The sequence below is a fragment of the Gasterosteus aculeatus genome, chromosome X, assembly GCF_964276395.1.
Source record: "Gasterosteus aculeatus chromosome X, fGasAcu3.hap1.1, whole genome shotgun sequence".
NCBI lineage: Eukaryota > Metazoa > Chordata > Actinopteri > Perciformes > Gasterosteidae > Gasterosteus > Gasterosteus aculeatus.
In genome coordinates this window covers 4,384,480-4,395,977 of record NC_135698.1, presented here as the reverse complement: position 1 = coordinate 4,395,977, position 11,498 = coordinate 4,384,480, and the positions used below count along the sequence as shown (strand labels likewise).

At 44.8% G+C, this 11,498-nt stretch overlaps 1 protein-coding gene across 2 annotated transcripts; it reads right to left on the bottom strand.

The window, feature by feature from the left end:
• Positions 1-271: 271 nt before the first annotated feature.
• On the bottom strand, positions 272-10,639 carry ano10b (anoctamin 10b). Of its 2 annotated transcripts, XM_040163236.2 has the most exons (17): positions 10,483-10,639; positions 10,355-10,383; positions 10,172-10,257; positions 8,117-8,343; positions 7,568-7,741; positions 6,960-7,097; positions 5,800-5,916; positions 5,604-5,720; positions 4,571-4,906; positions 4,305-4,487; positions 4,077-4,132; positions 3,899-3,973; positions 2,993-3,157; positions 2,711-2,902; positions 2,483-2,620; positions 2,288-2,404; positions 272-2,209 (listed from the first exon to the last, which is right to left on the bottom strand). In XM_040163236.2, the coding sequence occupies exons 4-17, from the start codon at positions 8,334-8,336 to the stop codon at positions 2,195-2,197; spliced, it is 2,043 nt and encodes a 680-aa protein (XP_040019170.2). In that variant the 5' UTR covers positions 8,337-8,343; positions 10,172-10,257; positions 10,355-10,383; positions 10,483-10,639; the 3' UTR covers positions 272-2,194. The 2 variants fall into 2 exon arrangements, with proteins under 2 accessions (XP_040019170.2, XP_040019169.2); XM_040163235.2 differs by lacking the exon at positions 10,172-10,257 and having other exon boundaries at positions 10,310-10,383.
• Positions 10,640-11,498: the final 859 nt, after the last annotated feature.

Here is an 11,498-nt window from a genome sequence, read left to right as displayed (position 1 = left end):
AGGACAAGAAGTGCGTTAGTATAGGGTTGCATTAAATGTACCATCGTTACTGCAATATTTGGTTTACCATCAGAAAAAAACAAGGAATTGTTTAGCATTTGGGCTTTAAATATGACTAACTGTCAAATACAAACATTGCATGTTTGTTTGTTCTCTATGATAAAACTACTAATCAATATGGATTTAGAAGCAGCCATCAAATGAATGGTGCAAAGAGAGTTGGACAGGTTGACTTCTTTCAAAGAACGGATGTGGCAAAAAAAACGCTCTGTTTCATTTTATGAGTTTATTGAAGGAAAACCAGCAAACATCATCTCCCAACTAAACTTGTGAACATGTCACCAGATTGTCTAATAGTTTCAATCCTCACAACCCTTCAGAAAAGAGCACACGTGCGCACACTCTTTGGTTTATGATAAGTGTCAGGAGTGCACACTTACTGCAGCATGAGGAGGTCTCAGCCGACCCCGTCCTGCAGTCACAGGCTGTGAAAAGCTACATGGGGTTTTCATGGAAAGCCTACAGTGCCTCCTGGTGGCTGGAGAGAATAGTAACTCTTAAAATCAATAACTTATCATGAAAAACAATACACCCCAGTCAAGCAAGAATGTAAGAAAATAGTTCCCCAGGCGGATACATGGGCACATTGATTATATTGAGCGCAAAGTGACGGACTAAAAGATGAGGCAGTTGTTGCAGCACGGTGAAGTCAAGCAGCAATCTGTGGCGAGCAGTCAGCTTGAGTACAGACCAAACATTCAAAATATATACATTTCAAATAGAAAGGCACATGGCAGTTCTTTGGTAGCTCCACATCCTACGGGAGGGGGCAGTACCATCAACGGAGGTTACGGGGCAACATTGTCTTCTCACTACTCAACCATAGGGGAAATATTTAAGCTTTTTTTCTGATTTCTTACAACAGACTTTGACATCAATTCAAACATGAAAGTGAGTCAAGGACGACAACAGATCTTTCTGGAGTTTAAGCTGCAATACTTTTTCAGAGACCTGGGAACAGCACAGCATACTGTAACAAATGATTGTTGGTTTGTGTTTCTGTCCACCGAATATCCGATATTTACTTTCCTTTTAGCTTTGTTTTTGGTCTCCACCAGCTCCTTAGGGAGATATGTGGCCTTATGGCTGCTAAATTTAAAAAAAAGATGAAATAGGATTCATCTCTATTTCTGTCTGTGCGCTCGAACAGTCTATGTTTTTTGTTATTTTACTGAAAACAGCTGAATTCAGAAGGATGAGAGCAGTGAGAGTCGACATAAACAGCCAAGTTGAAAACCCAAGCAATGAGCTTAGAGCTGAGCGGACCCACTGAACGTTGTGTGATCATTTCCTATGGCGTTGTTATTCTACAAAAATGTTGATTAAAGGTGCTAAATGCAAAATTCATAGCACTCTCAATATAACAATGGTTTAGCAGGCGGCTCACATTTAAAGGTGCATACACCACTAACAGCACTAACAGCGTTGAAGGAGTTAACAGTGTTTACCTGAGGGTGGAGCGGAAGCTGGGCACTCCTGCGCCAAATGGCGAGGTTAGCGGCCATGAGCTAGCTAGTGGAAGTTAGTTTATTTTCCTCCGCTTAGATATATGCTTGAATTCAGCAGGTTTCCTTGTCTGCAAGCCATCATGCAATAAAGGGCCAAAGCAAGGAGAAGCTCAGAGTACAGCACACAGAGTGGGTTCATTCCCACTATGACGTTAGAATTTTACACAGCTGATAGCTACTTGCTGCAATACTAGCAAGTAGCTGATGGGGAGCCTCGAAAGCCGCTTTGCAGACATTTATTTCCACTCTTCTAACTGCTGACTAAATACACCGTAGCCACGGTGATTTGACGAGACCTCTTTAGCTGCCCACGTTATAGCTACACACTGAGAAATCCTCCTCATACAAAAGGCTTTTATGAAGACGTCTGCACAAATAATAAATACATCCCCTTTGCAGTCTAGTATAACAATTAAAAAAAAAAATGGCTTCTGTTTTAATGGCACTTGCCGTGTTCACGTAATATAAGTGTGCCATTTAAAAGGGGAGAGCTGCAGGAACATAGGTGCACCGGGGCAGCATCTTGGGCACAGCGCAATGCATGGTGGGCCCTGCTAAAGACCTAAGACTCTTCTCCTCTGTGGGTCCACACAACAGATGAGCAGTTGAGCAACACCTCAAGGTCCTCAGCCATGCAGTTTCTGGAAGAGAAGGAAGGAAGGTTGTCACGGTGACCACGTGGAACGGCAACACACTGAAATGTCGGGTGGAGGGTTAACCTGCTCTCTCAAAGCCTGCATGGATGTGAACTCAATATGCTCCATCTTCTTTCGGACCCAGTCCGGTTCGTCGGGTATCAGCACCGATATCACCACCTTCACCAAGATCAGCACGTGCTGCAAAACCAAGACGAAGGTCAAAAGAGTCATGCTGCGATAATTCCATATGTGACTCTCTCCCCACTCCCCTCTTACCTCCACCAAAATGGCCACCAGCAGGACATTTGTGCTGCTCCACCCACCCTCCCGACACAGGTTCTGCAACCACGGCGACAGCAGCAGCAACCAGCAGTTGGACACCACGGAGACAAAGCTCAGGACCTCGAAGGCGATCTGAAACACGGGGACAGTGAGGAGATCCGCTCCCTCAGGGCTGAGTGGGACGCGTCTCATTCCTAATCATGCGTTGTGTTTACTGCTGACCTGCCACACGTGCATGTTGGCCCCGGGGGGGCAGAAAGGCTTTCGGAAGAGCTTGCAGATCTTGTAGGCGTCCGTTCGGATCTCTGTTATGTTGTTGAGGAGAAGCAGCACGGCCGTTAGGGGAAACACGCAGGAGAAAAGACTCAAATACCCAAACTGCACCAGGAGCTCGATGTACTCCGCAAACAATCCCTGTGACGGAAGACAAGAAGCCGTGTCAGACGCTGCGGTGATTTGTCTTCCTGTCTTTACATGCACTTTTTCTGCATGCAGCACACTCACAGGGAAGGCAGGCAGGTTGCTTTGGTTCCTAAATTTGTCCTCCGGTGGGTCGTCTTTGCTCTCTGCCCTGTGGGGGGCGCTGATGAACCGGTCCACCAGGAAGGGTATGACCACCTCCGTCACCTGGTTCAGCAGCTGGGTCACTACCAGCAAAGACGCCAAGCGCTTCAGGCAGACAAAGAGAACATGGGAAGTGGACGTCACACAGGAACCTTTCTTTTAATTATTTAATTAACGGGCAAAAACATGTAACGTCCCCTCACAACAGGAGTATGGCTGACATGGACACAATGCCAGGCGGAATGAATAAAGTGAGAGCGTGTACTGCTCTGGAGGATCGGTTTGTTGGGATCTTTTCAGCTAATGAATCACACACAAGTTGCATTATGGGATTTTATGGGCCTCGACCCACATTAGTCACAAGGGACTTTATTCATAGTATACTAGTACAAAGAGAATGCCTCATGTGGTGGAACCTTGAGACAATTCCTAGCATTGTGTGTTTAGCCTACCGGTTATGACAAGTTCCTGGTAAAGAGAGATATCCTACTGTCTACTGTCTATAGTCTACTGAGCATCTTGGCCCGCAACAGAGTTTTTGTTTGGAGAAGCTAGTGTTAATGAAACGGATGAGATCTTGGAGTGAGAATGTTTGTGGTTGATAGCATTAGAGATGCATTTCCCACCAAACAAATAAGTTGATCATGGCTCTAAGGTACTCAATTAAAATACAGCGAGGTCCATTTAGAGAAAACCTTCTCATACAGAAGGTCTGAAGCAGTTCAGTTTATTCAGGTGTGAATTGAAGTCTTAAACAGATTGTTTCAGCTCTTTTCTTCTCTGTTAACACCATGTTGGACAGTGAATTCAGGCTTAGGATTCTGATTGGATTAGATTGCATATTACCTTGCGGAGCAAAGGCACGTCCTGCTTGAAGAAGGCAATGTGGAAGAGCACCGCAAAGCAGTTGAAGAAAGTGAACTGGCGGAGAAAGGGAGAGACAAGAGCCGGGTGAACGAGGCTGTTGGGTTGATGGGTGGGGGGGGGGGGGGGGGGGGGGGTGCAGGGGAGAGGAGGAACATACCACCAAGACTTTAGCTGTCAGATGGTTCTCAAAGGCGGACTCCTCTCTGTGGTTCTCTGGAGGGAAAGATAAGGGCAACGATTGAACGACTTGAATATTTCTCTTTTCCCTCGCTCTCTCCCTCCCTTTCCCCACGACCTGCACCGGTTTTCAATGCAAATCATCTTCGGTATAAGACTGCTGCTGTATTCATGAATTGGATCATGCCCTGCCCTCCTCTCTCCTCACCGTATTCAGTCAGAGACAGCGCCGCGGTCTTGTAGACAGTTGCCAGCACGTTTGTGTAGACGATGTGGAGCACCGAGGGCACGTACAGCAGCGTCTGAGACAGCAGGGAGTCCCAGTCTCTGTGTAGCTGTTGCACCTGTGCCTCCCCCCAGTAGAAGCACAGCATACCCAGAACCACCAGGCCTGCAGAGAGAGAGAGACGGGATGGTGTCAGGGGACGCGGGGACGTAGGAGAGCGTACTTTCTAGTCACATGTGAAGTTGTACCTAGAAAGAGCCCCACCACTGGGACGGACACCAGTGCCATACGCAGGTCCCTCTGCCATCCGGGAAAGAGGGGCTCCACGCGGCCCGTCACGGGGTTGACCCCGAGGTCACCGTGGAAACCGGGGCGGGGCTCGGCGAAACGCTCGGCGAGGCTCATGGTCCCCCAGCGGTAGGAGAGCGAGGAGCTCCGGCGCTTCCACAGTTCCATGACCACCGTGGACCAGAGCATGTTGAAGATGGCCTGGATCATGTGACCGCCGACGGCCGGCCCAGAGTCGTCGTCACTGGTGACCGCTGAGCCCGAGACGGACTCCCCCGTCTCCTTATGGGCCTCACCTGTGACGGGAGCGAGAACATTTCACCCCGACTCTCTTACTTCTGCTAGGACCGTTCTATCTACCTTTTATTCAATCAATAACACTCCCGGAACGCTGGGTTTTTCTGCATTTGGTCGCCCCCCCCCCCCCAAGCCCCTTAGTGACAATAACTTTAGGTATGCCAACACGCCTTAACATGCTAAGACACCAAACAGTCTTTACTATGTCACCACCCTGAGGCAAAGCTTTTCCCTGTTATGTGCAAAAATTACGCAAGCCAAGATTTGATTTCATTAGAGCTAATGATCTCAAAGTGAATGACTTGTTATCTCGTTTTACAGCATGTATTTGAAAATAAAGTTTAGTGAACATTTAATCTAATTTTTGCGATAACGGGATGATATCAAATTATTAAACGTGATAACCGTTCTGTTGATAAGGACAAGTTCGATAAGCTTATAGATATGCAGATCTATATTATGGTTTACATCCGTTTTTATCCCTTTGTCATCTTTTAAAGTAAAGCATTTGATGGTGAAATCTCAAACAGCTGCTTCACTTTGTAACATGTTCTGAAACAACCTTTCAAGCCTTTTTCAGATAATGTCAGATCCCTGCTTAGTTAGAAGCTCGCAAATAGTTGAATACTTCTTCATTCTAGTGGTAAAATTCACTCTGTACATTAACTAAAGCAGAAGAGAATCCTGCGCGCCTACCTGAGAAGTATGTGATGGACAGGCCCAGAACCGCCGGCGGGACCAGAGACCAGGTGTAGAAATCCAGGAAGCTGAAGTAGAAGGCCACGGAGTTTCCAAAATACCCATTGATTGAATCTGCAAAGAGCAGCTGATGTTAGTGCACGCATGAGACACTCCAATATGTATAATAATGTGTGTTTGTGTTGACACCCACCCAGAGGCTGAGCCAGCTGATTCCCAGAATACCAGGCCTTGCTGAGATCCTTCAGTTTGTCCGGGTTGTGGAGGGGGAGCATGTCCACGATGACACCAGCTGACCCGAGCTTCCGCCCTGCAAACAACGTTTACTTTCACACCCACAGACAGAGCAACACTCGCCAGCGTACAGGCGCTGCAGAGAGGCCTGCAGGACACGGGCCGAAAGAGGGACAGACGCAACCACACTACACACACTAGGGCTGTCAAAATTGCTCAAAAATGACGTTCGAATATTCGCTTAAAAAAAACACATATATTCAAATATATTCGAATATCCGGTTAGGGGCGTCAATAACTGGACAAATTACTATAACGGGGCATAACTACATGTGTAGGTAATTTATTTAAGTTATAAACATACATATACATATATAATATGTATATATACATATATACATATTCAACAACATATTACTTACACAAAAATAAGTAAATGAACTAATGGCCATGGTCGCAATTCATGTCCCACATATGTCAGACTTCATTCTGTGATTGAAACTGAAAGTTTTACAGCACCGACATTGAACGCTCTGAGCGAGGGGTGCTGGTAAACACGGAACTTTTCATGAAGCTGTCTGGTCTATTTTATTCCCGCAACATATAGTCAGTAGTCAGGCGCGCACCTGCCCGCAAAGCAGACAGGCGCGCCACAGTTTTTATCTTACATTTGAATATTAATTTTCACATTTGAATATCTGTTAAAAACAAAAAAAAGTTAAAAACAACTATTCGAATATATATTTGAATATAGAATATTTGTTGACAGCCCTAACATACACACACCTAGTCGCACTCTCTGAGGCTTATGCCAAGCGAAGCACTTTCCTGATGGAATGTGAGGAAAGCAGAAGTGCTGAGGTCAGCGAGGCGCCGCGGCACAGCGGTGCATGTGGATACAGGCTGACTGTTTACAACGTCGCTGTCAGTGTGCCCCAAAACACTAAATCCTCAGTGAGGAGGAGCTCTGGACGGATTGAGGAGATGATTAGTGGTGTGTGTGTTTGAATCTTCGCCCGGAAGGAATTCGTTGAAATGATCGATCGAAGCCACAAATGGAAAAACCCACATAGATCAAATATAGACGTGGATGACATCACATGGAAAGGATTCACTCACAGATGTTGTCCCGGTGATGCAGTGTGTATCCGTCGAGCAGGCCGGGGATCCTCAGGTCTTTCTGCGCCCGCAGCCCGTCCAGCTCGTACTTCACCATGTACTGCCGCTCCGCCAAGGTCAGGAACGCCTCCATGTTGTCTGTCGCACGCGGGAATGGACACGGATACTTAGATGTAGAATACCCAGCAAAGAATATACAAAGATCATATGAACAGATGCAGACTATTTGTGGGGGGGACATGGGGGGTTAACAAATGCACTGTTGGACACCGCCTAGGTGCTATCTGTTAAACATAAAATGAAAAAGCTCTAAATAATAATAGCTTTGTGCAGTATATGAATTCCTGGTTTTGTTATACAATCCAGGCAACAGCTGCTGTCCCGACCTGAGACCGAGGTGGACATTGTCCTATCAGGAGCAACCAGGGAAACTCGCTAACGTCATAACTTTGGAACACAAAACACAGCGGAGCTTTGTGTTTTATGATCCACTGAGCCGCTAGAAAAGTAAACACGGAGACAGAAACCCTTATAGTGTCCCACCGTGTGTGTGTGCATTGCTGATCCCGGCCCCTCCGGTTTTGGTTTTATGGCCTTGATTCCTGTACCTGAGTCTTTAAAGTTGTCTCTGTCGTTGTAGGAGAAGGCTTCCATCTCCCCGTTATTGTACGTCTTGCACAGACCCAACTCTTCCGTGGCTTTGAGTAACGTACAGCGTGGGGCGGAGAGCACGATGATGTTGCCCGTGGCGTCCTCTCCCGGGTGGGCCAGTAACGCAGCACCTGAGGCCAGATCGCGAAACCCTTATTCAGTATTTCGTACACAGTAGTCTTGTGAACAGGTCTTGAAATTTTGACATTCATTCAAAGGGAAGTTTGTTTGTAACTAGTTGAGATCTTATCATGCAGCCAATGAGCAGCTGAGTAGCTTCTGCAGGATCTGCGTGGGATTTAAGGAGTTATTATGTTTTACATACACCTCGACAAATTCTATTCATATGAGGATAAAGCAGTTTGAATATTGTAAAGCGGTGTTTCATCTGCTAAGAAAAACTTTAGAATATAGAGAAACCGGTATCCTTTATTTTTCTTTCTTGCTAGAGGCCTTAAATTACAGAGAGGCAATAAGTCCCCACTATGAACGCGAGAAGGGCTCACCTCCTTCCTGCTGAGGAGCTCCAATCACCCTGAGGAGCCACCTCTTCGTCTCGGGGCGAACCTTCGGCCCGAGCTTCACCAGAACCAGCGGATCGACCTGCTCCGACTTGCAGCAGGGACAGTTGACTTTGGTCCAGCCCGGTCCGGCAGTGGCGGGGGCGGTACGGCCCTCCTGCAGCTTGGCGGTTTCAACGTCGCCATCTCCGCCGGCCTTACTCATGCTGGGACTGTGGACACAGAACAGGTTCACTCTACTAATTTTTAAAGACATTTAAAGACATTTAAAGACATTTTAAAAAGAATCTGTTTGTACTCTAGTTACTATTTGTAAATCCTACGGTGATATTTAGTGTTGACATATTTGTCTTATTAATGGAGCGGCATAAAACTCGCAGAGGATGAATTTCAAGGAATTTGGTGATTTTTTACACGTACCGTCAACAATGGGTCAAAGGTCAAAGCTTTCTACTAAGCTTGCGTTGAGGGAAAATGTGTCTTATTGTCCAACACATATTCATGTCATAATCAGTTTTAGAGGAATTGGGTAAGTAGGGATATATCTAGATTAATATCTCCAAGTAGATGAGTTTCAGTTTAACGGAGAGAAAGGAGAGGCTAACAGGAGGCCTGTAGACAGATATAGTGAGACTAGGCAAGGTTGCAAAGATATACAGCCAGTGTGCAAAGAATGGATCAAACTCATGACAGAGATGGCAGCATTTGAAAATATGATAGCCAGGGTAAAGATTACCTCAACCAGAAAAGACCATGTGTGGGAAAATCTGATGGCCCATATTACAGCCTCTCAGACGATGGGAAAAATTGCTTGCATAGGTAAAATCGGGCATAAGGGGATGATGGACTTTTCTTTTTTTTTCCTTCTCTATATTGTTTATTGTTTTTTTTGTTAGGGGTGTTATTTTATATTTTCTGCTAAAAACATTTCCTTTTCTTATAAATTGTATTATTAGTATTTTCTCTTGTTTTTTGTTTTACTATTCTGTAGTATTTTGTTTATATGTTCAAGTGGGTGTGAGTGGGTGTCGGTGTTTGCATGTGTATGTCTGTGTATATATGTATGCGTCTGTGCATATATACGTATGGGTATGTATGTATATGTGTATGTATATTGTCGATAATGGATGGTTGACTTCTAATGCCTATCTGAAAATTAATAAACATTTTGATCAACAAAAAAAAAAAAGATATAGAGACAGGAGAGTCATTGTGACACTGGGGATGGCAAAAGGTTTAGGACGGGATAGTGTAGAGACACTAGCTGTGGGACAACAGTCTCATGTGTGTGTATGTAGACGCTAGGAGACAGAACGAGACAGCCAGCGAGATCGGGTCAGCCGACCAGAATGAGCCAGAGAGTCAAGCATCAAAATACCAGACTTGTGTGTTCCATGGGTGTGTGTTACTGACAGTCCCTGGTCTGTGAGGATGTGTCGGTCCTCATCTCGAGCCAGATAGATAAAGTTAGTGAGTTAGATAATAACGATAAAATAGTTGGCGCTTTCTCGATAGATGTCTCCAAAGCCACTGGACAGACATTTGGCTCAGACATAAAAATGACTTATGTGACTTTTTACCCAACACCATCATCAGTTCCAATCGTCACTTTGTCAAATCAATACCAAAACACCTGCAAAACTAATGACACATAGAACAATCCAACTGTACTTTATGTCAATAAACAAATGTTTAGCGTGCTAACAGGTTGACCTCAGATGAAGTCAATGCTAAATATTGAACGCCACCATGTTAGCATTACAAATATGAGCATGATAGCACGTGTCAGTATAGCTCACTGTCATTGCATCATTTATTCATCTTTTTATAAGCGGATTAAAGTCGGTTAGTGTGCCACCAAACGCTCCCAACCTTTGAAAGCCACTTTCCTGAAATTACATTTACATATTTGATTGCAGTCATATCTCCAGTTAGCATTTCCTTCTTTTATTTCCCCATTTGCATGGCCAGCTATTACATTGTAACAGCGTTATGCAGACTATGTGAGGCTAAATAACTCTTTCACGGGACTCTGCATACCTGATACTCTTATTTCCGTCACTCGCTGAGCCCTTCAGCTATGAACCCACAGAAGAACCTCCTGCTTCTCAGGAAGTAACTATGGTCTGTTTGAACAGAGAGAGAGAGAGAGAAAGTCTAGGTCAGGAAATACAGCACCTGGCACCGAGCGTTGATGATGATGTTTCTGGTCTGTGGTCCTACAGCAGGCTCACACCCCCTCCTCCGAACTCCTGTATGAACACACACACACACATGTAGGCCACATCTGTTCAGTTCTCCTGACTAGAAACCAGTAACAACACACGCTCACTCTCTGCACACACACTAACCCGGCCTCAGTGAGTGGTTCCTCCCAGCTTTCTGTGTGGACATAGATATGTGTGTGTGTGTGTGTGTGTGTAGGTGGGTGGGAACGTGTGTATGGCAGGAATGCGGAGGAACTTCCACAGACTGCAGGGTGTGGAGGGCTGTTTTGTTTTATATTCTGACTCCTCCCTCCAGCTAGCGCTCTGCTTTACGGCTGCTACTGGGTCCTACTGCTCCACCCGCCTCTGCAACACCACCCTGTTGGTTTGAAATGTATTAAAATCAATATGCTGCTTCATAAACAGGTTGCGTAAAACACATTCACAAAATCCAAACAACAAGCACTTGGGGGTTAACATCCTACCAAGGGTCCCAGAGTGGGAGGATGGAGGCTTGGTGACCAACAATAACACATTTACGTAGATAATATTGCCTTATGTGCTCAGTATTTCATATCCCGGTTATTGCTTCCATATTCAATTCCTGCTCAAATCATTTTATATGTAACTAAAGAATATTGTGAAAGAAGAATCACCCTGTATGAAATGCTTAAAACTCATAATTATTGTTGGTGTTTCCCTCTCGTCTGTGTCTGATAACGGGTTGCACCAAATAACAGCAGCAAACATCTTAAATACAATTAAAATTATTGTTTAATCTTGCTTATCCATAACGCAATGTCCTGATAATGCTATCATCGATCAAAAGCAATGACTTCCAGTCACTAGAATATTATAAACAAATTGATTATCATAAATTAGACCAATTAATAAAATGCATTAGTGTACACACATTCTGAAAGTATGTAATCAATAAAGAAATGAGAATAGTGTAATGCCAGTCTACCGCTGTAGTTTTTAAAGTTTTTAAGTAATAGCGATGCACAGCTATGATTGTATTCAATGTAATGTAATCAACAAAAAGGGCACGTATGTAATACTCGTTACCACCACTTACTTACTTACACTTACTTACCCTGAGACATTTGAGTTACATTGAACGCACCATTCAGCGTAACACCCCATTGCACCCGTAGATA